Here is a 22,755-nt window from a genome sequence, read left to right as displayed (position 1 = left end):
TGACTCTCAAGTCTGTGTCTCCATCCAAACCTGTATTTTGAGCTCCAGACCTATATGCCCAACTGTCTGCTGTCCGTCTTCCCTTTATGCACCTTAAACTCAACATGTCACCCTCCCCCTGAACTAGGACCTTTTCTAGCTCAGTAAATGGTGTCTTATGTGACTGGAAGTAGACCTTGGGCCCAGACAATTGGGCTTAGGCCTGGAGCTGGACATTGAACAGAGAGTAGGATCTAGGTAAGTGAAGAAGAGGCTTAGTTGTATGACTGTGCAGGTGGGACTTACCACAGCAGGTTTCAGTTCACAGACTGTGTCAGCCCACCCGCCTTGTAGGTGAGGACTCCCATAACAATTGTGAAAATAACCTGATGCTTTCTTCATATCCCCTGGGGCAAAAACTTACAAATAGTTTCATTTAGATTGTAGCTTAAGTCAGTAATCAGCTGCTTCTGCCAGCTCCTGACTTGAACTCCTCCCATGTGACAAATGTAAATGCTAACAGCATTAGTGGTACCCTGGCATACTTGACTGGCTATTTATTTATTTCTTCTCATGAACAAGGCATACATATTTGGAGAACTGATTCATAGGGTTATGGCTTAAAAGCCAATTCCCAAATGAGAAGAACATTCATGACTATTGGCAGTGGCAAGGGGCTGAGCAGTCAGTTGGCTCCTTGATTAAAGGCTGGATTATCCACCCATTCAGCATTTAGCTCTCTTTACAGAAATTACTGTAATTTGCTTTTTCCCTATCTGGACTGTAAGAAAATGAGGGCAGTCATCATGCCTTCTTGCCTTCCTTGCATTTAGCTGAGGGCTAGACACATAGTAGGCATCAATAACTTGTTAATTAATGGTTACCACAGAATTAGGCCAATTGCCACAAGCTTTTTGGTTTATCCTGAATATTTTTTTTACTGTAATGAACTATGATTCTGCCTTATAAATGTTTTGTCAAATCCATCAATCAAGATACTCACCAGGGCCATTTGGAAGGGACTGTATTTCAGGAGAGCCCTAACAGGGAGGAATTTGTAAGTAAAGAGTCTCCACAGTCAGTAGGGAATATTGTCCAAGATCTTCAGGGTAATGGTGACATTGCAAGAGGATGATGGTGATACTGCAAGGTGCATATAGCGAATCTTAGTACTCTTTATATGCACCTGTATGTGGGTCAATACCTTAGTTCAAATTTACATGGAAATCAAGATTTGGGGGGCAGAAGAGACAAAGTCTCAATTAAAAGAAAGTCAATGTGAAGCCTTGGTGAAAAGCAAACAGGATGATTCAAGTAAGCAAACTCAGCATATGAAAAACCAGGATTAAAAATAATTAGAATAAGCTAGTTACTTTAACAAGAAATTATTTCTAAGCATAAACACTCCCACTGTCTCTAAAATATATATACATATTTCTATGTGTTTTGGAGTGTTGTTGATGGTGTTATAAGAAACAAAATTGTTGTGTAGTCTTAAGGCCAGCCTCTTAACCACACAAGAGAAAGGGGAATGTGTTCAATGTACAACTTTTAGAACTACATTTACTATAGATTTATACCAAACCAGGAAAGCACTTTTCATTTTATTTTCTTCATATAGCACAGCATTTTTTCTCTATTTTGCTTCAATTTATTGAGCTGCTCTTCTTGGGAACTGTTCTAAAGAGGATCCTAAATTTCTTTGGGTTTTCCTGGGTTGAAGTGACTATTTCAGAACCATCAAAACAGGCCTTTCTACTGTGTGGCCAAAGCATCACCAGTTGCTGTTGGCATTGATAGGAATGTCACAAGAAGTGAGGTTGGTACATCTTAGAGACTCCCCCCCCTCTACCTTCTCCTTGGAATCAGCCAGCAATCTTCCAGGGGAACATTTGCCCCTAGGTGTTCAGCAAAGGTAACTTGGCTAGCTATGCCCCTTTAAGAATGTATGCCATTGAGTTCTTACAGGGAAGCTGACAAGAAATTGAGAAAATCTTCCTAAATGCACTCAATGGGTCCTGCTCTGAGCAAAGACTGTCCTCCATAGAGGTGGCTGAAATCCAAAAAGAAATGGGAAGGTTGCCAGATGGGAGACGGGTTAGGGGGGTATGGATAAAAAAAGTGAAGGGGTTAAGAAGTATAAATTACAGTTATTTAAACAGTCACAGGGATGTAAAGCACAGCACAGGGAATATTGTCAATAATGTTGTAATAACTATGTATGGTGTCAGATGAGTACTAGGCTGATAGGGGTAATACTTTGTCAGTTTTATAAATGTCTAATTACTCTACTGTAACTGAACATTTTTTTCTTAAATTTAAGAAAAGAAGTGGCGAGTAAAGACATCAAAGAGAAAGGGGTAAAGACAGGTGAGGAGGGAGCTGCGAGGCTGGGTGCATGTTAAAACCCTGGAGAGTTGGTATGGGACAGGGCTCTTGACTGGAAGCCTCAGAAGTCAGTTAACAACAGGGACATTTACTGAGTAGATCTGGGAGATGAGACTCACAGAGCCTTGAAAAATGTGCAGGACCTGAGAGGACACCACAGCTGAGCAGCCAGGACAATCTGCCAAGATGCGATTATCACCATCACTATCTGATACACTGCACCTCCCGATATAGCAACAGTCTGGCTTCCTTGAGATTCAAAGTTCTGAATCAGAGGGTCTGATTGGCTGAAACCAAGTCATGGCTGCACCCTATTGCCAGTGGCAGGAACTCTTTGGCATTTTCTTTTTTAACCTTCTATAGGTCGTTGTTTCCCTAAATGGAAAGGGAATGGGATGCTGGCCATTATAAATAAGACAGAGGACCAAGGTAGCCACATTAGAAACCTTGAGGGAGCTTTTAACTGGGCTTAGAGATTTTTTAAAAAATATTTATTCTTTTGCAACAAAAAAATACCCCACTTTCTATCATCTGGGAAATTATTGAAAGTCAGAACTATAATCAAAAATTTTAAAGGCAGTTTTCTGGTATTTCTGCTGATTCAGTTATAAGATCAGCTAAATAGATTCAAAATCCTTCCTTAGGTACTTCCAGAATACTTAAATATCCATTTCAGATTTCTATGAATGTTCAGGAGAGATCAAGGTTAACCCATAATTTAAATCCACAGATGTCAGAAGGCGTAACAGGCTCAGTAGTCAGACTGGGTATGGGTAAGATAAGAGGTAGCTGGAATTAGGAAAACAAGTTTAGATGTAATAAAACACTGGTGTGAATAGGGCCGTAGTTGAGGGAAGGGGGCCATCCCAGCGCAGCACTGAGGAAATAAAGCCTGATACTGGAGGGAGATTGAGGGACAGAAATGATCTAAACAAACAAGTATTAAGGGTGATAATTTATTTGAGGGAAGGGAGCCAGAATCAATAAATCTTGACTCCAACCTGTTCTTTAGAATACAAATGCAGAACATGTGTTTGATGAGTATAAGCATTGCCCAGGCAAGAATGTCTTTTCTTTGGGAGGTGGGGGGACCATCTGATGTGACTAATGAGAGACTTCCAACCCATCACTCCTAATACAGTTTACTTTCAATACCTATTAAAGTGTGAACACTGTTCACTAACTGAATTTGCAATGCCTAAGCATTCAAACAGGAAATAGCTATGGTTTATTTATAATCCTTGACTGCATCCCAAGTGACATTCTGAATATTTATTTTTTGTTAGGACTGGCTTTATATTAATTGAATGCTACAAAACCATACAGCATAGGGCAGTGTCTTTATTTACATGATCAAAGATGACTGTTTCCTGGTCCAAGCTCTGAGCATGCCTCTGGGCCTAGCTCTGAAGTTTAAGCTTTGCCTTTTTAAGACCATGATTTAAATATCTCCAGTGGCTCAACTACTCTTGGGTCTTTCCACAAATCAACCATTGGAGGCAGCTGGCAGCAGGCAATAGGCTTTGAGCTATTTTGCATAAGAAGGTACAGAAGCCAGGGCATAACACATCAGTGAAAATGAAGAAGCAAGAGAAATTACTAGTTTGGCTTACAAATTCAACACTTGTTAGCTACACATGATTTATATACATTTTAGTAACTATGGCCAATATTCTATCTCAACTCCATTTCAACTTGCTACCCAACCTATTTTTTGAACTTCTTTCTTTCTACCTACAATTGCCCAGTGATCACACAATGAAATGATATTTGCCTAAGAAAACATGAGAATAAATTAAGAATGTCTCAGAGTATCTGAGTGTTAGTCCCCCTTGAAGAACATGAATAGGTGAGGGTTCACTGAATTCTAGACAGCCTCTTTTCACTGAATTTGAAATATTCAGTTAGAAGCATAGTCATTAAAAGTACAGTAAAGATTTTGTATATGTAAAATAATAACCTTATGTATTTTAACACTTTGACAATAATAATATTAACACAGCATTAATTTAAACATATTAATCAATATATAATTTTTATATTGACTTTTTAAGTAGCTGTACAGTTTTTACTTTTTTAATTCCAAGATTAAATAATACATTTTAATCAAGTCAACTTGACTCTACTGATAGTTAGTACCACTAACTCCATTTTTATATACCTGTACTCATGTTTTCCCAAGATTGAGACCACCCACACCACAAAAAAAGTAAAAGAAAACAGGATATACTTTTGTCATAGATGGAGAGCCCTGGACTAAGGAACTAACATTTGCATCTAAGTTACACTGCTGTTCTGCTAGGTTCTTGATGGAGATGATTTTTTTTTGACATCACTGCTCCTCAAGGTTCTGACTGGATTGCTTCAAGTGATTATGCACATAGTACATGACATGATGTATTCAAATCCAAATTAAAACTAAGATGTCATTTCTATGTCAAGATTTTGCTTTCCATTTACAGTTTCTACCTCCTTTCTACCATCTCAGAAGCACCACAACAAGACATAGCTTCCATAGCCCAAAGAAAATGATAGCCTATGTTCTCCACCTTGTATCAGCAAGACTAAAGAAATTCATAACTTACAAGGAAGAACAAACAAAAATGCCCCAGAGAGTGGTCAAAGCAGTCTACCTATCTTGGGGCTGATGTCCATCAGTGTCCATATTGATTCTGATACTCTACTTCTCATCATCCCATTTTTCAAAGCTCTGTGAGTTTCACCCCCCAGATCATCCCATGTCTCTAAGAACATTTTACCTGGTTCTTAGAGATAATTTTTAAAGTCTGTGATATATAGATAACAAGAATAATTATGAATATATGTATATACATGGATTGAGATTATATACACACATTTCCCTAGCTCTGACAACTAAGAAGATCTACATTCAGGGGTACTCTACTAACAATAAACACAGAGCCAAACCTTGTAATACCAGAAAGTAAGGAAGAGCTTCAAAAATAAAAGAATGGGAATGTGTCAAAAACAAACAAACAAACCCTCAGAACCCAATGGTGAAAGATTAAATAATTTAAGCAAAAGAATAAACAATCCCAGTTTGCTCATAATTCAAAATATAAAATAAATATCATACTGATATAGATAAATGATTGAATAAAGAAAGGGACAACAAAAGACAAATCTTCTTTTCAGAAGAATTTCAAATAACATACACAGACACTCTCCCTCTAGAAGGTAAAGCTGAACATGTCCCATTCCCCACCCCAGAGTGTAGACTGGACTTAGTGATTTGCTTCCAAAGAACAAAGTATGGAAAGGTGAGAAAGTGGAATAACCAAGCAAATACTACTTTGGCCAGGTGATCAAGGTTAACATCATCCATAGTAAGTCGTATTGGTAGTGTAAAAGGACTGATACCCTATGATAAGGACACTTCATCTCTGCACTGTTCTTCCCCAAAACACATAGCGCCCATGTAAACATGAGTAAAAACATCTGACAAACCCAATCTGAGGGACATCCTACAGAATACTCCATCAGCACTTCTCAAAACTGTCAAGGTCATGAGAAATAAGGAGAAGCTGAAACTGTTACAGACATAGGCGGCTAAGGAGACATGATGACTAAGTGTAATGTATCCTGAATGGGATCCTGGAATAGAAGAAGGTCATTAGTGATACAACTAGTGTAATCCAAATGAAGTCTGAAGTGCAATTAATAGTCATTGCCAATGTCAATATCTGAATTTGGACAAATGCACTAAGGGTGTGTAAAATATTAACACTAAAGGAAACTAGATGAAGAGCATATGGGAACTCTCTGAATTATCTTTTCAACTTTCCTGTAAATAAACTTAAAAGTTTATTTAAAAAGAGAGAGAAGAACACAGTCTCTGACATCAGGCAGCTTATGCAGCTAGTGCATGACTGCTGTCAAATGAGCTCAGCGAGAACAAGTTCAAAGAAAGTATAGATGCATGTGACATAATAGCGAAAACTGCATGAACCAATCAGAACTTGATCGAGGATTTCAGGATTTGGCTAGATTCAGAGTGTTCCAGATAGAGAAACAGCATATCAAAGGCTTAAGAGCTATCAGCAATGAGACTACAGTGTCAGAACACAGCCAGAATCAGCTTCTTAGAAATGGGGTATTCAGGTTGGGGTAGTGGCTGGCAATGTCATTTTTTAAAGTATACTTTATTGATTATATTGTTACAATAGTTCCAATTTTTCCCCTTTGCTACCCTCCACCCAGCACCCCCCCCTGTCCCAGCAATACACCCCCCCAAATCCATGCCCATGGTTTGTACATACAAGCTCTCCCGCTTCACCCTTTCATATATTTTTATTTTTTAAATAAATAAATGATTAATTAATTATTTTAATAACAAAAAATAATAACCCCTCCCTCTCAGATATTAAGACCCTTTATAATCTTATAAAGGACAATGGGCGAAGGTCTCAAGTTCCTCTAGCTGCTTCAAGCTGGACATGGTCATCGTCCTACCTACCCTTGGGTTCAGAAACCCCTAATAAGAGTGGGCGTGTGGAGGGGAGGGTGGCCTTCCCACATGGGGAAGGATCGTGCAGACTCCAGGTCGGTTGGTTGTCCCCGGACAATGGCATGCTTCGTTTAACAGGCTGGCATCCTTGTATTCTGTGGGCAACAGATTTGGCAAAAGTATTAAAAGACATCATTCACTCCATAACTACTAGATGACAAAAGGCAGGGATTAATTTTTCAATGTCCCACATTAGGGGGAAAAAAAAAAGGGCTTCTTTGGACGAAGGCACATCTCATCTGTCCAAAACCCTTTTGCCCATTATACTTAGTTTGGGCTGAGGGAAATATTTTAGGTTCCCCCCCTCTCAGACCTCTGGGCCCTTTCTGTCCAATCCATTAGGATAGAAAAGGGAAGCCAGTATTAAAGTGAAGCCCACAGACCACCCCATTCTTCACCAACCCAGCCACTTAGTTCAGCCAAACCATTGAGTCTCAGGAGGCAGCGCTGCAGACAGGATTAAGTGAGGCCTATACATACAGACAATCACTCAGGTAATGAGATCATAGGCTTATGCCTTTTGAAAACAGAAAACACATGTTAATTTATGTAACATAACCCACAAACAAGTCTCTAAATCTGTAAGACTGTCTTATTGGAAAGACATCCAGTTGCAAGGCATTTGACATTCTTCTTGCCTGTAAATTAAATATCTTTGATGATATCACATAGTTTAACTTTCAAGTGAGAACAAACTTTAAATGAAAAAAAACTTTAAAGATGGTTAGCTGCACTACTTTATAGTCTACCACTGATCATTGTGATTTTCCTTGTATAGTGATTTTTCTCCCTAAGATTACCCTCCTTGTCATTAAAGAGACTGCATTAAGTCCATTTTTAATTTATCCTGTTCATTTTCATAAACACAACAAGAGCAGCAAATGATTACTCATGATCTTTAGTTCTGCTTTGCTGGAACTTACACAAGAAACATTTAGGGTGACCTTCAGTCTGCCCTTCAGGGCACAGAAGCTGAGCCACATACCTGGCATTCAGCCTTGCCTATAAACACCTGACTTTTCCAAGTCCTTCTGGTTTCCCATTGTGCCTTAAGGTCCCTTCTAGCCATCTTTCAGGAAAACAATCTTCCTTTCTTCCCTGAAAAGATTGCTGTGGACCACACAACCAACCATGGTACCAGGCCTTTTATCTCGTGGGCTTTTATTACCTTTGAAAGTCATTCCCAGTTCCTCAGTGCTTTTTGGTAACAACCAGAGTCCAAGCATGTCTCCTTTAGGTATGACATTCCAGCCAAAGTCTTAGTAAAAAAGAAAAAAAAAAAAAACCTCTATTAACAACTGGTCTTATTAGTTTTATGCAAAGAAACTTATGTCATTACTTACTTCTTTAGAATGCCAAACTCTGGAGGGGATCAGATAGGGAGAAAAATATACAACATGAAGGAAAATCCTTGTCCTTCTAATATTCACTGAACCAGCATTTCCATTCTTCATATTTTTATTTTTCCCCCACTAAAAAATTTTTTGTTTGTTTTTCCATTACAGTTGTCCCACTTTTTTCCCCTTTTTGCTTCCCTGCACCCTGTCCTTCCTTCCCCCACATTCAGTCCCCACTCAGTTGCCCATGTCCGTGGGTCATTTACACATGTTCTTTGACTAGACCCTTTCCCTTCTTACCCCCTTCTCTCCCTCCCACCTCCCCCCTTGTTACTGTTAGTCTACTCCTTGTTTACATACCTCTGGTTCAATTTTTCTCATTTGTTTGTGTTGTTCATTAGTTTCCTGTAATAGGGGACAGCATAAGGCAGCATAAGGTATTTTTCTTTCGTTGCTTGCCTTATTTTGCTAAGCATAATTCTCTCTAGTTCTATCCATGTTGTTGAAAATGGTAGAAGTTCCTTCTTTCTTTCTGCTGCATAGTACTCCATTGTGTAAGTGTACCACAGTTTTTTGATCCACTCATCTACAGATGGGCACTTAGATTGTTTCCAGCACCTGGCTATTGTAAATAGTGCTGCTATGAACATTGGGGTGCAGAGGTTCTTTTGAATTGGTGTTTTGGGATTTTTCAGATATAATTCTAGCAATGGAATTGCTGGTTCAAAGGGCACTTCTATTTTTAGTTTTTTGAGGAAATTTCAAACTGTTTTCCATAGTGGCTGCACCAGTCTGCATTCCCGCCAGCAGTGCACCAGGGTTCCCTTTTCTTCACATCCTCACCAGCACAAGTTGTTTGTTGATTTGTTGATGATGGCCATTCTGACTGGTGTGAGGACGTATCTCATCGTGGTTTTTATTTGCATCTCTCTGATAGCTAGTGATGTTGAGTATTCTTTCATATGTCTATGGACCCTCTGTATGTCCTCTTTGGAGAAGTGTTTGTCCAGGTCCTTTGACCATTTTCTAATTGGGTTGTCTGTCTTCTTGGTGTTGAGTCATATGAGTTCTTTATATATTTTGGATATCAATCCCTTGTCTGAGGTACCATTGGCAAATATATTTTCCCATATGGTTGGTTTCCTTTTCATATTGCTGATGTTTTCTTTAGCTGAGCAGAAACTTTTTAGTTTGATGTAGTCCCATTTGTTTATTCTTTCCTTTATTTCCCTTGCCTTAGGAGATATATCAGTGAAAATGTTGCTACATGGGATATCTGAAATTTTCCTGCCTATGTTTTCCTCTAGGACTTTTATGGTGTCACAACTTACATTTAAGTCTTTGATCCATTTTGAGTTTATTCTGGTGTATGGTGTAAGTTGGTGGTCTAGTTTCATTTTTTTTGCATGTCCCTGTCCAGTTTTTCCAACACCATTTGTTGAAGAGGCTCTTTTCACTCCATTTGATGTTCCTTCCCCCTTTGTCAAATATTAGTTGACCATATAGACCTGGGTTTATTTCTGGGCTCTCCATTCTGTTCCATTGATCTATATGTCTGTTCTTATGCCAGTACCAGACTGTTTTGATTACTGTGGCCTTGTAGTATAGTTTCATATCAGGTATTGTGATTCCTCCTACTGTGTTCTTCTTCCTCAAAATTGCTGTGGCCATTCGGGCTCTTTTTTGGTTTCATATAAATTTTTGAAGTATTTGTTCTAGGTCTGTGAAAAATGTCTTTGGTATTTTAATTGGGATTGCATTGAATCTATAAATTGCTTTGAGTAGTATGGACATTTTAATGATGTTGCTTCTTCTCATCCATGAGCATGGTATATGCTTCCATTTATTTGTATCTTCCTTAATTTCTTTCTTAGTGTTATGTAGTTTTCTGAGTACAGGTCTTTTACCTCCTTGGTTAAGTTTATTCCTAGGTACTTTATTTTTCTTGTTGTTATGGTAAATGGGATTTTTCTTTCAGTTTCTATCTCTGATATTTTATTGTTGGCGTACAGAAATGACTTCGATTTCTGAATATTGACTTTCTACCCTGCTATTTTGCTGAATTCACTTATTAGTTTGAGTAGTTTTTTTGTGGAGTCTATAGGGTTTTCTATGTATACTATCATGTCATCTGCAGATAATGACAGTTTTACTTCCTCTTTTCCAATTTGAATGCCTTTTATTTCTCTTTCTTGTCTGATTGCTGTGGCTAGAACTTCCAAGACTATGTTGAATAGGAGTGGAGAGAGTGGACATCCTTGTCTTGTTCCTGACCTCAGGGGGAATGCTCTCAGTTTTTGCCCATTGAGTATGATGTTGGCTTCAGGTTTCCCATATATGGCCTTTATTATGTTGAGGTATGCTCCCTCTACTCCCATTTTGCTGAGAGTTTTCATCTAAGTGGGTGTTGCACTTCATCAAATGCTTTTTCTGCATCTATTGATATGATCATGTGGTTTTTGTCTTTCATTTTGTTTATGTGGTGTATTACATTTATTGATTTGCAAATATTAAACCATCCTTGCATCCCTGGGATGAATCGCACTTGATCGTGGTGTATGATCTTTCTAATGTGTTGCTGGATCCGGTTTGCCAATATTTTGTTGAGGATTTTAGCATCTATGTTCATCAGCGATATTGGCCTACAGTTTTCTTTCTTTGTTGTGTCTTGACCTGGTTTTGGAATTATGGTAATACTGGCTTCATAGAATGAGTTTGGGAGTCTTCCCTCTTCTTGGATCTTTTGGAATAGTCTGAAGAGGATAGAAGTTAGTTCTTTCCTAAATGTTTTGTAGAATTCACCTGTGAAGCCATCCGGTCCAGGGTTTTTGTGTGCCGGGAGTTTTTTGATTAGTGCTTCAATTTCACTAGTTGTTATTGGTCTATTCAGACTTTCTGCTTCTTCTTGATTCAGTTTTGGAAGATGATATGTTTCCAGGAATTTGTCCATTTCCTCTCGGTTGTCAAATTTCTTGCCATACAGTAGTTCATAATAATTTCTTACAATTCTTTGTATTTCTATGGTATCAGTTGTGATTTCTCCTCTTTCATTTCTGATTTTATTTATTTGGGTCCTCTCTCTTTTTTTCTTGACGAGCCTGGTTAAAGGCTTGTCAATTTTGTTTACCTTTTCAAAGAACCAGCTCCTACTTATGTTGATCTTTTGAATTGTTAGTTTAGTCTCTATGTCATTTAATTGTACTCTGATCTTGATGATTTCCTTTTTTCTACTTGATCTGGGTTTTGCTTGTTGTTCTTACTCTAGTTCTTGTAGCCGTAGGGTTAAATTTTTTATTAGAGATTCTTTTAGCTTTTTTAGGTAGGCCTGTATTGCTATGAACTTTCCTCTCAGGACTGCTTTCACTGTATCCCATAGGTTTTGGGTTGTTGTGTGTTCATTATCATTAGTTTCCAGAAACTTTTTGATTTCTTCCTTGATGTCATTGTTAACCCATTCATTATTTAATAGCATATTATTCATTCTCCATGAGTTTGAATGTTTTTGAGTTTTTTCCTTGAGACTGATTTCCAATTTTAAGGCATTGTGATCTGAGAAGATGCTTGATATAATTTCAATTTTCTTGAATTTGTTGAGGCTTGTTTTGTGTCCTACTATGTGGTCTATCTTTGAAAATGTTCCATGTGCACTTGAGAATAATGTATATTTTGCTTCTTTGGGGTGAAAACTTCTATATATATCAACTAAGTCCATTTGATCTAGAGTGTTGTTCAGTGCCTCAATATCTTTGGTGTTTATTTGCTTCGAAGATCAGTCCATTGTTGACAATGGGGTGTTAAAGTCCCCTACTATGAGTGTGTTGCTGTCTATATCTTTCTTGGAGTCTTTCAAAATTTTCCTTACATATTTGGGTGCTCCTAAGTTGGGTGCATATATATTTATAAGGATTATATCTTCTTGATGGATTTTTCCCTTAAATATTATGAAATGTCCTTCTTTGTCTCTTTTTATGGCCTTTGCTGTGAAATCTGTTTTGTCTGGTATCAGTATTGCTACCCCAGCTTTTTTTTCATGTCCATTTGCTTGAAATACTTTTTTCCATCCCTTCACTTTGAGTCTGTGTAGGTCTTTTGTTCTAAGGTGGGTCTCTTGTAGACAGCAGATATGTGGGTCATTCTTTCTAATTCATTCAGCTACCCTGTGTCTTTTGATTGGAGCATTTAATCCATTTACATTTAAGGTTATTACTGATAAGTACTTATTCATTGTCATTTTCCCCCTTTGTACTCGTGTTCCTCTCTGTCTCTCTTTGCCTCTTCATCTTCTTAAAGCAGACCCTTTAGCATCTCTTGCAATGCTGGTTTGGTGGAGATGTATTCTTTTAGCCTTCTTTTGTCTTGGAAACTCCTTATTTCACTTTCCATTTTGAATGAGAGCCTTGCTGGGTAGAGTATTCTTGGTTGTAGGCCTTTGTTTTTCATTACTTGGAATATTTTTTGCCATCTCCTTCTGGCTTGTAGTGTTTCTGCTGAGAAATCTGATGATAGCCTTATTGGAGCTCCCTTGTATGTTATTAGTTGTTTCTCTCTTGCTGCTTTTAGGATTCTCTCTTTGTCTTTGAATGTTGGCATTTTAATTATGATGTGTCTTGAAGTGGGCCTGTTGGGGTTCATCTTCATTCAGACCCTCTGTGCTTCCTGGACTTGCATGATTCTTTCTCTATTCATGTTAGGGAAGTTTTCTGTCATTAGTTTTTCAAAGAGGTTTTCTATCCCTTGCTCTTCTTCTTCTTCTGGAATTCCTATGATACGGATATTATTACGTTTCATGTTGTCCTGCAGCTGTCTTAGAACCTCTTCAGTCCTGCTCAGTCTTTTTTTCATTTTGTTGCACTGTCTGGGAGTTTTTGTCTACATTGTCCTCCAGCTCGCTGATCCGATCTTCTGCTTCCTCTAACCTGCTTTTAATTCCTTCTTCTGTGTTCTTCAATTCAGAGATTGTATTCTTCATTTCCTCTTGGCTCTTATTGATAGCTTCTATGTCCTTTTTCATGCTGGTGTAATTCTCAGTAAGTTCCTTGTAGTTTTTCTGGAGTTCCTTATAGTTTCCCTGGAGTCCTTTGTACTTTCCGCTGAGCTCATTAAGCTTCTCCATAATCCATGCTTTGAATTCCATATCTGATAGTTTGCTCCCCTCTATTTCATTTAGCACTCTTTCTGGGGATTGGCAATGTCATTTGAGGTCCCAGTACAAAATGAAAATCTAGGTCCCCTTAGTCAGAAAGCAGAAAAAATGGCTTTTTCCTTTCTTATGCTGACTCTCTCTGTGTATCTCTCTTTGTGTGTGTGTGTGTGTGTGCGCACACATGTGTGTGGATGCATGCATGTGTGTATGTCTCCCTCTCTCATTCCCTATCATGGCATTTTTTTTACTATTTAATGTCTGCTCCCTTGAACATGGGGTTACTTGCTGGGTGAATTCAGGCCCCCACAGACACTGGCAGCCCCACCCTAAGACCCCAACACTCTGCATTCCAGCGCCCAGAACCCTGTAAGATTGCTAAGCAGAGACAAAGGTGAAAACCCACTCAGGTAGTTGGGAGACAAGACCATACATGAACTGAGGATCCAAACTCCCTGTATGTGTCCCATTATCTCACTAGAAATCACTTACAAAAAACGATGGTTTAAAAGATAAAAGCATTAAGAATTTCCAGGTGGCACCTATAGCACCTACCCTCGGGTGTGTGTGTGGTGATGGTGGTAGTGGGGTCCTTCTAGCACAGTGCCCTGTGTGACTGCACTGGCTGCAGGCCCATAAAGCCAACCTGGGTTGGGGATTCATGGAAGATTAATCAGGATAGGAAGGGACTTAGCCAGTGGAGGATCCTGAAGGCTGAGTTTTTGTCTATAATAGTGGCTAGAGGTCAAAGGTGACTGATGAGACACATGAAATTGGATTTTAGTGATTAATCTGATGGAAAGTGCATTGTGGATTTGATAGGACACACTGTTGGCAGCTTTACCAGTTAGGAATTTACTGAGAAAGCAAACATAACAGTTTGCTTTCCTTAAGGCAAACTATTAGACAGTACAGCAGTTTAATTCAGAACAGATGTATCAACCCAAACACCATATTCTAATATTCATTTCTAGTTAGTGGATTTATTTAAAAAGGCCCTTTATCTTAGGGACACAGACCTTGCCAACACAGCATTTTCTTTTTAGGAGCTCCTTTTATAAAATGAGAAATGAACTCAATGAATATTCCATATGGACTGTGATTATGGCTGCCACATATTTTACTGCCAAGGCGTTTAAGATCTGTTTCCAATATTTTCCTCCAGGAAGTTCTCAAACTGGTGTGAACTCTTTCTTCCCAGGTACCTCCAGATCATCTGTCACTCGATGTAAACCAGGAGCCAACTGCCCCAGTTCACACAGTGGCATCACTAGACAGTTGTCCCCTCTGTCTGTCACTGAAGATTCTTCTGCTCCTATTCTTGAACTTCAGAGCCGAGGATCCTCTGGAGTTTGTGGACACAGAATCGAGAGGCAGAACAGATCAGGTATGCTGGTGGCCTCCTCTTAAATAACAGTACATCCAGGAAACCTTCTAGACAGCCATGAAAGATCTCACCATTGTCACAGAATGCAGAGATATCACATGGATGCTTAGGGGCTGTGAGGGGAAGGTTTATCAAGTAGGAGGAGAAGGAAGAAGGGAAATGTATAGATAAAGACAGTCTCTGACTTAACCATGGTTTGACTTAGGATTTTTTGACTTTACAATAGTGTGAAGGTGATGTGCATCAGCTGAAACTATATTTCAAATTTTGAATTTTGAACTTTTCTGGGCTAGTGATATGTAGCAGATACTCTTTCATGATGGTAGACAGCGGTAGAGACCACAGCCCCCAGTAAGCCATGTGATCACAAGGGTAAACAACCAATACTCTAGAGTGTTGTACTAAGTGATTTTTAGACTTACAATATATTGAGCTTACAAAGGGTTTATTTGGATATAACCCCATCGTAAGTGAAGAAGTGTGATTTGTACAACCTGTTAGTACTGTACAGTGTAGCAGAGAAACTGCATACCAAAACCTATTGTTGAAGGGCTTAACTAACACATGGTTAAACAATGACATCTAATGGTGTTTACAAGGTAACTAGTTTGCTCATTTTCAAGGTGTTGAAAGCCAGCATCTCTTATCTCAGCCCTGGGTTTCAGCAATAGCATGGTGTGCCTGTTCTGAAAAGAATAGAAACAACAGTAAAATCACAGACTTGGCTCTTGTCCTCTTCAGAACTGCCAGTCCTTGGAGCACTTGTAATTTTCCCAATATTACACCTCCTTTGGGACAGTTCACTTGCCTCCCTAATCAGCACTTACTGATCAGTCAAGACCTTTAGCCTTTACTCTTCTCTGCCTGACCACTCCTGTCTTACTGGAATTGCTAGATAACTATATCTATGAGTTTCCCAACAAACTGGTCATTTTTTAAAAAATTGATTATGCTGTTACAGTTGTCCCAATTTCTTTTCCCTCTGTTCCCCTCCACTCTGTGATCCCCCACTCCCTCCAGTTGTCCCTCCCCCTTAGTCCATGCCCATTGGTTATACATATAGTTCTTCTCAACATCTTCCTGTCTATTCCACTCCCTCCTACTATGCTTCTTAATTCCTGCACCATCGCCCTCCCTTTCCCCCCTTCACCCTCCCTGCTGACCTCCCCCCAATATGTTCCCTATACCTATAATTGTTTTTCCACTCTCGTTGCCTACTTAGTTTGCCTTTGTTTCGATTCCCTAGCTTCTGCTGTTGGTTGTTGTGATACAGTTTTCATTTTAATGTTCATAGTTTTGATCCTCTTTCTCCTAAACAAGTCCCTTTAATATCTCATATAACAGTGGTTTGGATCTGATGAACTCCTTCAGTTTTACTTTGTCCTGGAAGCACTTTCTGTGTCCTTCTATCCTGAATGACAGCTTTGCTGGATAGAGTAATCATGGTTCTAGGTTTTTGCTTTTCATTACTTTGAATATTTCTTGCCTGTCCCTGCTTGCCTGCAGAGTCTCCTTTGAGAAATCAGCTGATAGACTTAGTGGGACCCCTTTGTACATAATTCTTCTCTTCTCTCTTGCTGCTTTTAAGATTCTCTCTTTATCTTTAATTTTTGACATTTTGATTATAATGTGTCTTGGTGTGGTTCTCCCTGGGTCCAGTTTATCTGGAACTCTCTGAGCTTCCTGGACCTGTAAGTTCATTTCCTTCTCCAAGTTAGGGAAGTTCTTCATTATTTTTTCACATAATTTTTCAATTTCTAGTTCTTCTTCTTCACCCTCTGGAAATCCTATAATTCGAATGTTCGTTCACTTATAGCTGTCCCAGAGGTTTCTGAGCCTCTCATGTTCTTTACTTTTTGTTTCCTCTTTCTGCACTGGTTGACTGTTTGTTCCCTCCCTATATTCCGATTTGTAGATTTGATCCCTGGCTTTCCCTTCCTCACCACTTGTCTTGTATGTATTTTTGTTTATTTTAGCAGGACTAGCCTTCATTCCTTCCCTGTCTTGATTAAGTCCCGCTGTTAGGTCTGTAAGCTGCCTTATGACTATAGCTCTGAACTGAGCCTCAGAAAGATTCTCTATTTGTTCATCAGTCAAGTCCTTTATTTGCTTTTTGGTTAGTTGCGTGATTGGTATTTCAATCATTAATTCTGCCATTCTGACCATTTTGTTTATCTTTCTTTCTTGGGTGGGGCGCTGTCACACCTCCTACGCTATATTGGGAGGAGCCCCATGTACTCGTCAGAACCTGATGACCTTTCTCACCACACTGTGGTGCTTTGTGTGGGGATGGGGGTCCAAGATGGATTCCTACTGTTATTCTCTGCTGAGAGACCTGGAGCCTCCTCCTCCATCCCCATGCCATTGGGGCCTCACAGTTCGAGCAATGAGGGTCTGCCTTCCCCAGCATTGGAGTCATGAGCCGACGGGTCTGGTCTGCAGCCAGGGTCGGCTCCCAGGCGCTTCTCTCCTCCCCCCAAATACGGGTATCTGCTTACTGGGTCAGGCTGTTCGTTGCTGCAGCTGCCGCCTCCAGCACAGCTTGATCTTTCAGCCGCGTTTCGCCCTTCCTACCCATCCGACGAGCACCACCTATTTATGACTTCATAGGTTGGACTTCCATGTAGCTTTATTTTCTGGAACTTCTGGTTATTTTTGGTTTTGCGGTAGTTGTAGTCCTTTTTAGTTGTGGAGGGAGACAGAACCTGTCAGTCTATGCCTCCATCTTGGCCGAAAGTCCCAAACTGATCATTTTTAATGCAGCTGACTCCACTGGGCTATTTTTTTTTTTTTTTTTTTTTTTTTTATGGTGGTCATCTCTTTGCCATCCCCAGAGGATGCTCTCAGGCCCTGAGTCCATACTCACTTCTCATCATCTGACCACACTCTACCTTCTCCAAAGAGCAAAAGAATTGTATGCTAACAGGTGCTTTCCTCTCTGCCTCAAAATGTCTGTTCTCTTGTTGCCTGTTACCACATTGCGAGACCACCTTTGACTTGTGTGCCTTCTACCACTTTGATTTAACTCCTTCTCCTGTATCTGGGATCACCCCTCTCCATCTCTCCCACCGGCATTTTCATTCTCACCTTCCCCATTTGTTCCCTCAGCTGGGAAAGCAACACATTAACATGTCCTGCATCCTTAAAAACAACAGCAAAAACAGCAAAATACTCCATGCAAAATAACTAGGTAGTAAAAACAAACAAACAACAAAACAAAACAAAACAAAACCAGAACTTTGAGAAAACTGGTGTTAAAAAAAAAGAAGAGAAATGACAATGCAGGGGACACGGGTAGAGGTGGAGTAAACAAAGGTATAAAGGAGACCTGAAAGCCTCTTCTAGGGTCCTACTAATTTGAGAAGTTTTTTTTTTTTAATATGAAGAAAGATATTTTTCAAAAAGTGACAATATTTTTAAATGATATGAACCCCAAGGCTAAAACTCCCTTAAAAAGTAAAGGAAATGACATCTTAAATCTTCAGAAACTTTTAACTGGCTTTAATAAGTTGCAGTAATAGGAGGTCTGTCTGAAAAAAGTCCAGCCATTATTACTATAACAAGAATGGTTTGTATGACATTGATGTCACCTGGAAGCCAAGGAGAGTGGACTGGAATGTACATGCATAAACAATGACGATTTCACTGTACTAGTCAGTGGCAGTGGTAGACCCTGTTAAGTGAGCATGTGCACTGTGTGGCCATTGCATTCAAAATGACTGAGTAGAGTAACAATTGGCATCAAATTTTGCTTTAAGCTTGAACATTCCTCTGTGGAAACTATTTGGATGATTCAGAAGGCCGCAGCTATGGGCAGCTGGTGATTGACAGGTTTATCATGACAATGTGCCCACTCATATATCACATCTTGTGCACTTTTTTGGAAAAACATCAAATCACCTGGGTGACTCAGCCCCCCTACAACACAGATTTGGCACCCTGCGACTTCTAGCTTTTCCCAAAACTAAAATCACCTTTGAAAGGGAAGGATTTGAGACTGTTGATAAGATTCAGGAAAATATGATGGGGCAGCTGATGGCGTTGGGAGGTCCCAACATGCCTACTTTGAAGGGGACTGAGGCATCATTGTCCTATATACAATGTTTCTTGTATCTTCTTCAATAAATGTCTCTATTACATGGCTGGATACCTTCTGGACAGACCTCGTAGTTTTATTATCCCAGTTATCTGCAGAGTAGAATGTTCCAGTTAATTAAATATATTGGTTAATAAAGACTTGCCCTATCTATCATATACAGATAACAAATTTCAAAGACTCTACCATTAAAGATCACATGGGACATAACTTACTTTTTCTGTGATGTTCAAAAGGCACTTGGGGATATTCCAGGGCACCAAAGAAAAAAGAGAAAAGAAGACAAATCTGAAGAGCAACTTATGAGGCTTTCATGAATGTTATGGAACTTAACCTCAGAATGAATCCCATGATATACATATTATCTCTGTTTGAAAGATAAAGAAACTAGGCTAGAATTAAACATATACTTGGGGCCATCCAATGGCAAAACCAGGACTTACATGCATGTTCCCAAATTCCAATGGCCTCTACCATTGACTTATATGGCTCCAATCAATGTTCATAAAAATAGATGGAGTTCCTGGTAAGTCAATCTTAATGGTGTATAGTTACAAAACTATAAATCTAAGCAGGACTATATAAAAGTCATTTTTAAAATAGAAAAATAAATGATGTCTGGACACTCAGTTTTTCTGTGGTACCTAAAGATGGTAAAATTAAAGAATTAGCAACAATTAAATCTAGTTAGCAGAAAAAGAATGAGCCAAAACTATGGGAGAATTTAGGTGACTATTAATGTCATTGGAAGTACTGTTTGTGCTATGACAGTGGTGTAGAAGCAATCTACAAAGAAGGTGACAATGAAATCAGCTATCAGCTCAAGGGATACTTAGAATCTTGGTAGAATCATTTCTCCTTTATGAGAAAGTCTCTGAGAATACTGTGATCTAAAGTCCAATCTCTTAAGTGTTACTCCATTCATGCCAGGGAACAGAACTTTCCCTCCAAACCATTTCTGAAACTTCCAATGTTTGTCTAGAGCACTCAAACCTGAATCTCAGACAGAATGAATATTCAGAATAGAAAGCTTGGACCCTGAGGTCATACTGACTTTTATTCAGCCTTAGATAACCTTAAACCAAGTCTCAGTTCTTTCATCTATAAAATGGGAATGATAACACCTACATACTTGGGTAGGCTTGTGTTCCCTTCCCAGGCTCCCAATACAAGAGTCTCTTATTCTGCCCTTTATTCATCTTAAGTTTTTCCCCTCTACTCTTTGCATAAGCCACATGACCATAGAGGGAGTTTTCAGAACTGTTATCAAGTGCAGGTATTGACTGCACATGGTCAAGGGATCTGGCTAACTCATACTTCCGGACTCATCTCGATGTCACTGCAGCATGGAAGTTTCTCCTGATCATTTCCCACACAACCCCATAACAAGTGCTTTTCCTCTGGCCTTGTATCTGCCATATTTGGCCCTTATCACACTGTATTGTATGTGTTTTCTGGCTTTTCAATAGGCCATGAATTCAAGTCTTTCATCTTTAAACACCTGGGACCCAACTAGCTAACTAACTCCTGGTACTCTCCACAGGATTTGGTTGAATAAAAAAATAAAACAATACCAGTTTTTCAGCTGGAGGCCTAGGCCCGAGAATTCAGTAATTGTGTAAATCTTGGAACTTGTGAAATAATTGCTGTTTCCATCCTTACTTGGTTTATACTCCCCCAAAGAAGAGTTCACTTTTCAGGCTTACTACTCCCCTCTCCATATAATTATATCAGAAATCCTTAGCTGGGTGAAAGTTTTTATCCCAGTGGGGTGGTCACACCTGGCTCATTAAGCCATAGGAACACATGCAGCAGGTTCTAGAGAGGTAAAGTGAGAAACCATCTACTACTACTTGTAATCTATGGACTGTATCACAAGACACAAGAGAATCTTACAGATAAATTCTGCCTCCCTTCCCCCAGGATTCTACCATCTGAGATCTCAGCATGGGGACTCAGGCCGACCTCTTCTCCTGTTTAACTTCCTGACATAAATTCATTGTGTTGAACTTGTTTTCCCTATCACAGGAGAAGGCCTTTATGATTGTCACTTTCAGGGAGTTCTGACTATTTTAGTGTGAAAAAATATGCTACTAAATATTTTTAGTGAATGTAAAAATACAAAGTAGAACTCACTGTGCTCCCAGAAGTACATTAAATAGCAATTTGTCCTGTGGTGGGAAATGGCTCTGTGTAGTCAGGACTTTCTCTGTTCTTGGGACACATTGCTTTTCAATTTAATCATCATCTTTGCTGCAGTTTAAAAAACCTCAGTGGAATATAACAACAAATACTTATTTCTCACTTACTTTTCATGTCAGCAGATACAAGGCTGCTTTGCCTAGGTTCTGCTCATTCTCCCACATTGACCACAAGAGCAGGAACTATTTCGGATTTACCATTCCGGTGACAGAGAGGAAGCACAAGAGAGCTGGTGGGACCTTGTGATACCTCTTAAAGCTCTTCTGGGAGGTGACATACTTACATCTGCTCATGTTTGATTAGACAAAGCAAGTCATGTGGCCAAGGCCTAAGTCTTTGGGGTTGAAATGTGCAATGCTCTTACAAGAAAATGGGCAGGGTACACTGGGGAACAGCACAGCATCCACCAAGTTCATAAAAATTGTCATTGCTTGGATGGAAGACTAGATTCATACCATACCTTGCAGACCAGAGATTCTGGAGAGGATGTGAGCCACAGTTATCAGTCTTTTCAAATGATGGTAAAAAAGAAAACCACTGGCAATTCTGCTGCCTGCCTCTTTGATTGCTATTTCATAACTCAATTTCCAAACATTTGTATTCCTATCCTGTTTTCAGGGGATGATGGAACACAGGCTCATCCTGAGAACAGCAGCCAAGAAAACAGAATCAAGGCTCGCTGCCTATCCTGTACATCCATGGTTCTGAAGGCCATCTGGGGACTCTTGATCATCTTGTCAGTGTCATCATCTTGGGTTGGAACCACACAGATTGTAAAAATTACTTATAAGAACTTCTACTGTCCATTTTTCATGACTTGGTTTTCAACAAACTGGAACATTATGTTTTTTCCAGTCTATTATTCTGGTCATCTAGCCACTGCTCAAGAAAAGCAATCACCAATGAAAAAATTCAGGTAGGTTTTGTATTAAATGGCCAAAAGGATATCTTCTAAAATAACTTAATGGAAATGTGTATATTTTCATCTTTTTGGAATGTGAGTGAAGAAAGAAAGAATCTAAAATTCATTGAGTGTCTACAACATGCCAGACACTGTACTGGTGCTTTTGTATATCTTATCTTATTTAATTATAACTGGAGGTAACATCCACATTTTACAGTGGTGTTATTGTCTCTATTTTAACTAATTTAAAACAGATTTAGAAAGGTTAAGTGACTTGTTCAAGGTCACATACTTATAAATAACGAGACCTAGATTTCTATCCAGACCTATTTATCTTTGAAAGTCATGTTTTAAAAGAACACTCAGACACCTGGTCAAGATGGAGGCATAGGTACACACACTTCACTTCCTTGCCCAAGTACAGAAAAAATTACAACTAGACCTCAAAACAAATAACACCTGGAACTGTCAGAAAATTGAGCTGTATGGAAGTCCAACAACCAAGGATTTAAAGAAGCCACATTCATCCATATGGGTGCCTTTTCTATAATAGGCCATAATACTAAAACAGGGAGTTGAAGTGGCTCTACCTAATAGACAGAAACAAACACAGGGAGGCTGCTAGATTGAGGAGACAAAGAAATATGACCCAGATGAAAGAATAGAACAAAACTCCAGAAAAAAACTAAAAGAAACAGGAATAACCAATCTATCAGATGCAGAGTTCAAAACACTGGAGATAAGGATGCTCAAAGAACTCACTGAGTACAGTAACAAAATTTAAAAACCCTAGG

General features: G+C 39.2%; 1 protein-coding gene across 1 annotated transcript in view; it reads left to right on the top strand.

The window, feature by feature from the left end:
* The window catches only part of SLC35F4 (solute carrier family 35 member F4), a 192,360-nt gene that overhangs the window by 148,138 nt on the left and 21,467 nt on the right, over window positions 1–22,755 (top strand). Inside the window, exons 2-3 of the mRNA XM_090270921.1 lie at window positions 14,574–14,759; window positions 21,676–21,973. Of these exons, the coding sequence (XP_090127047.1) occupies window positions 14,574–14,759; window positions 21,676–21,973 (484 nt within the window). The remainder of the gene's footprint in view (window positions 1–14,573; window positions 14,760–21,675; window positions 21,974–22,755) is intronic.

Source organism: Furipterus horrens, unplaced genomic scaffold (assembly GCF_987537825.1).
Source record: "Furipterus horrens unplaced genomic scaffold, mFurHor1.1.pri manual_scaffold_3, whole genome shotgun sequence".
NCBI classification, from domain to species: domain Eukaryota; kingdom Metazoa; phylum Chordata; class Mammalia; order Chiroptera; family Furipteridae; genus Furipterus; species Furipterus horrens.
The sequence above is the reverse complement of the archived record's forward strand: the minus strand, read 5'-3'. Positions and strand labels throughout refer to the sequence as shown.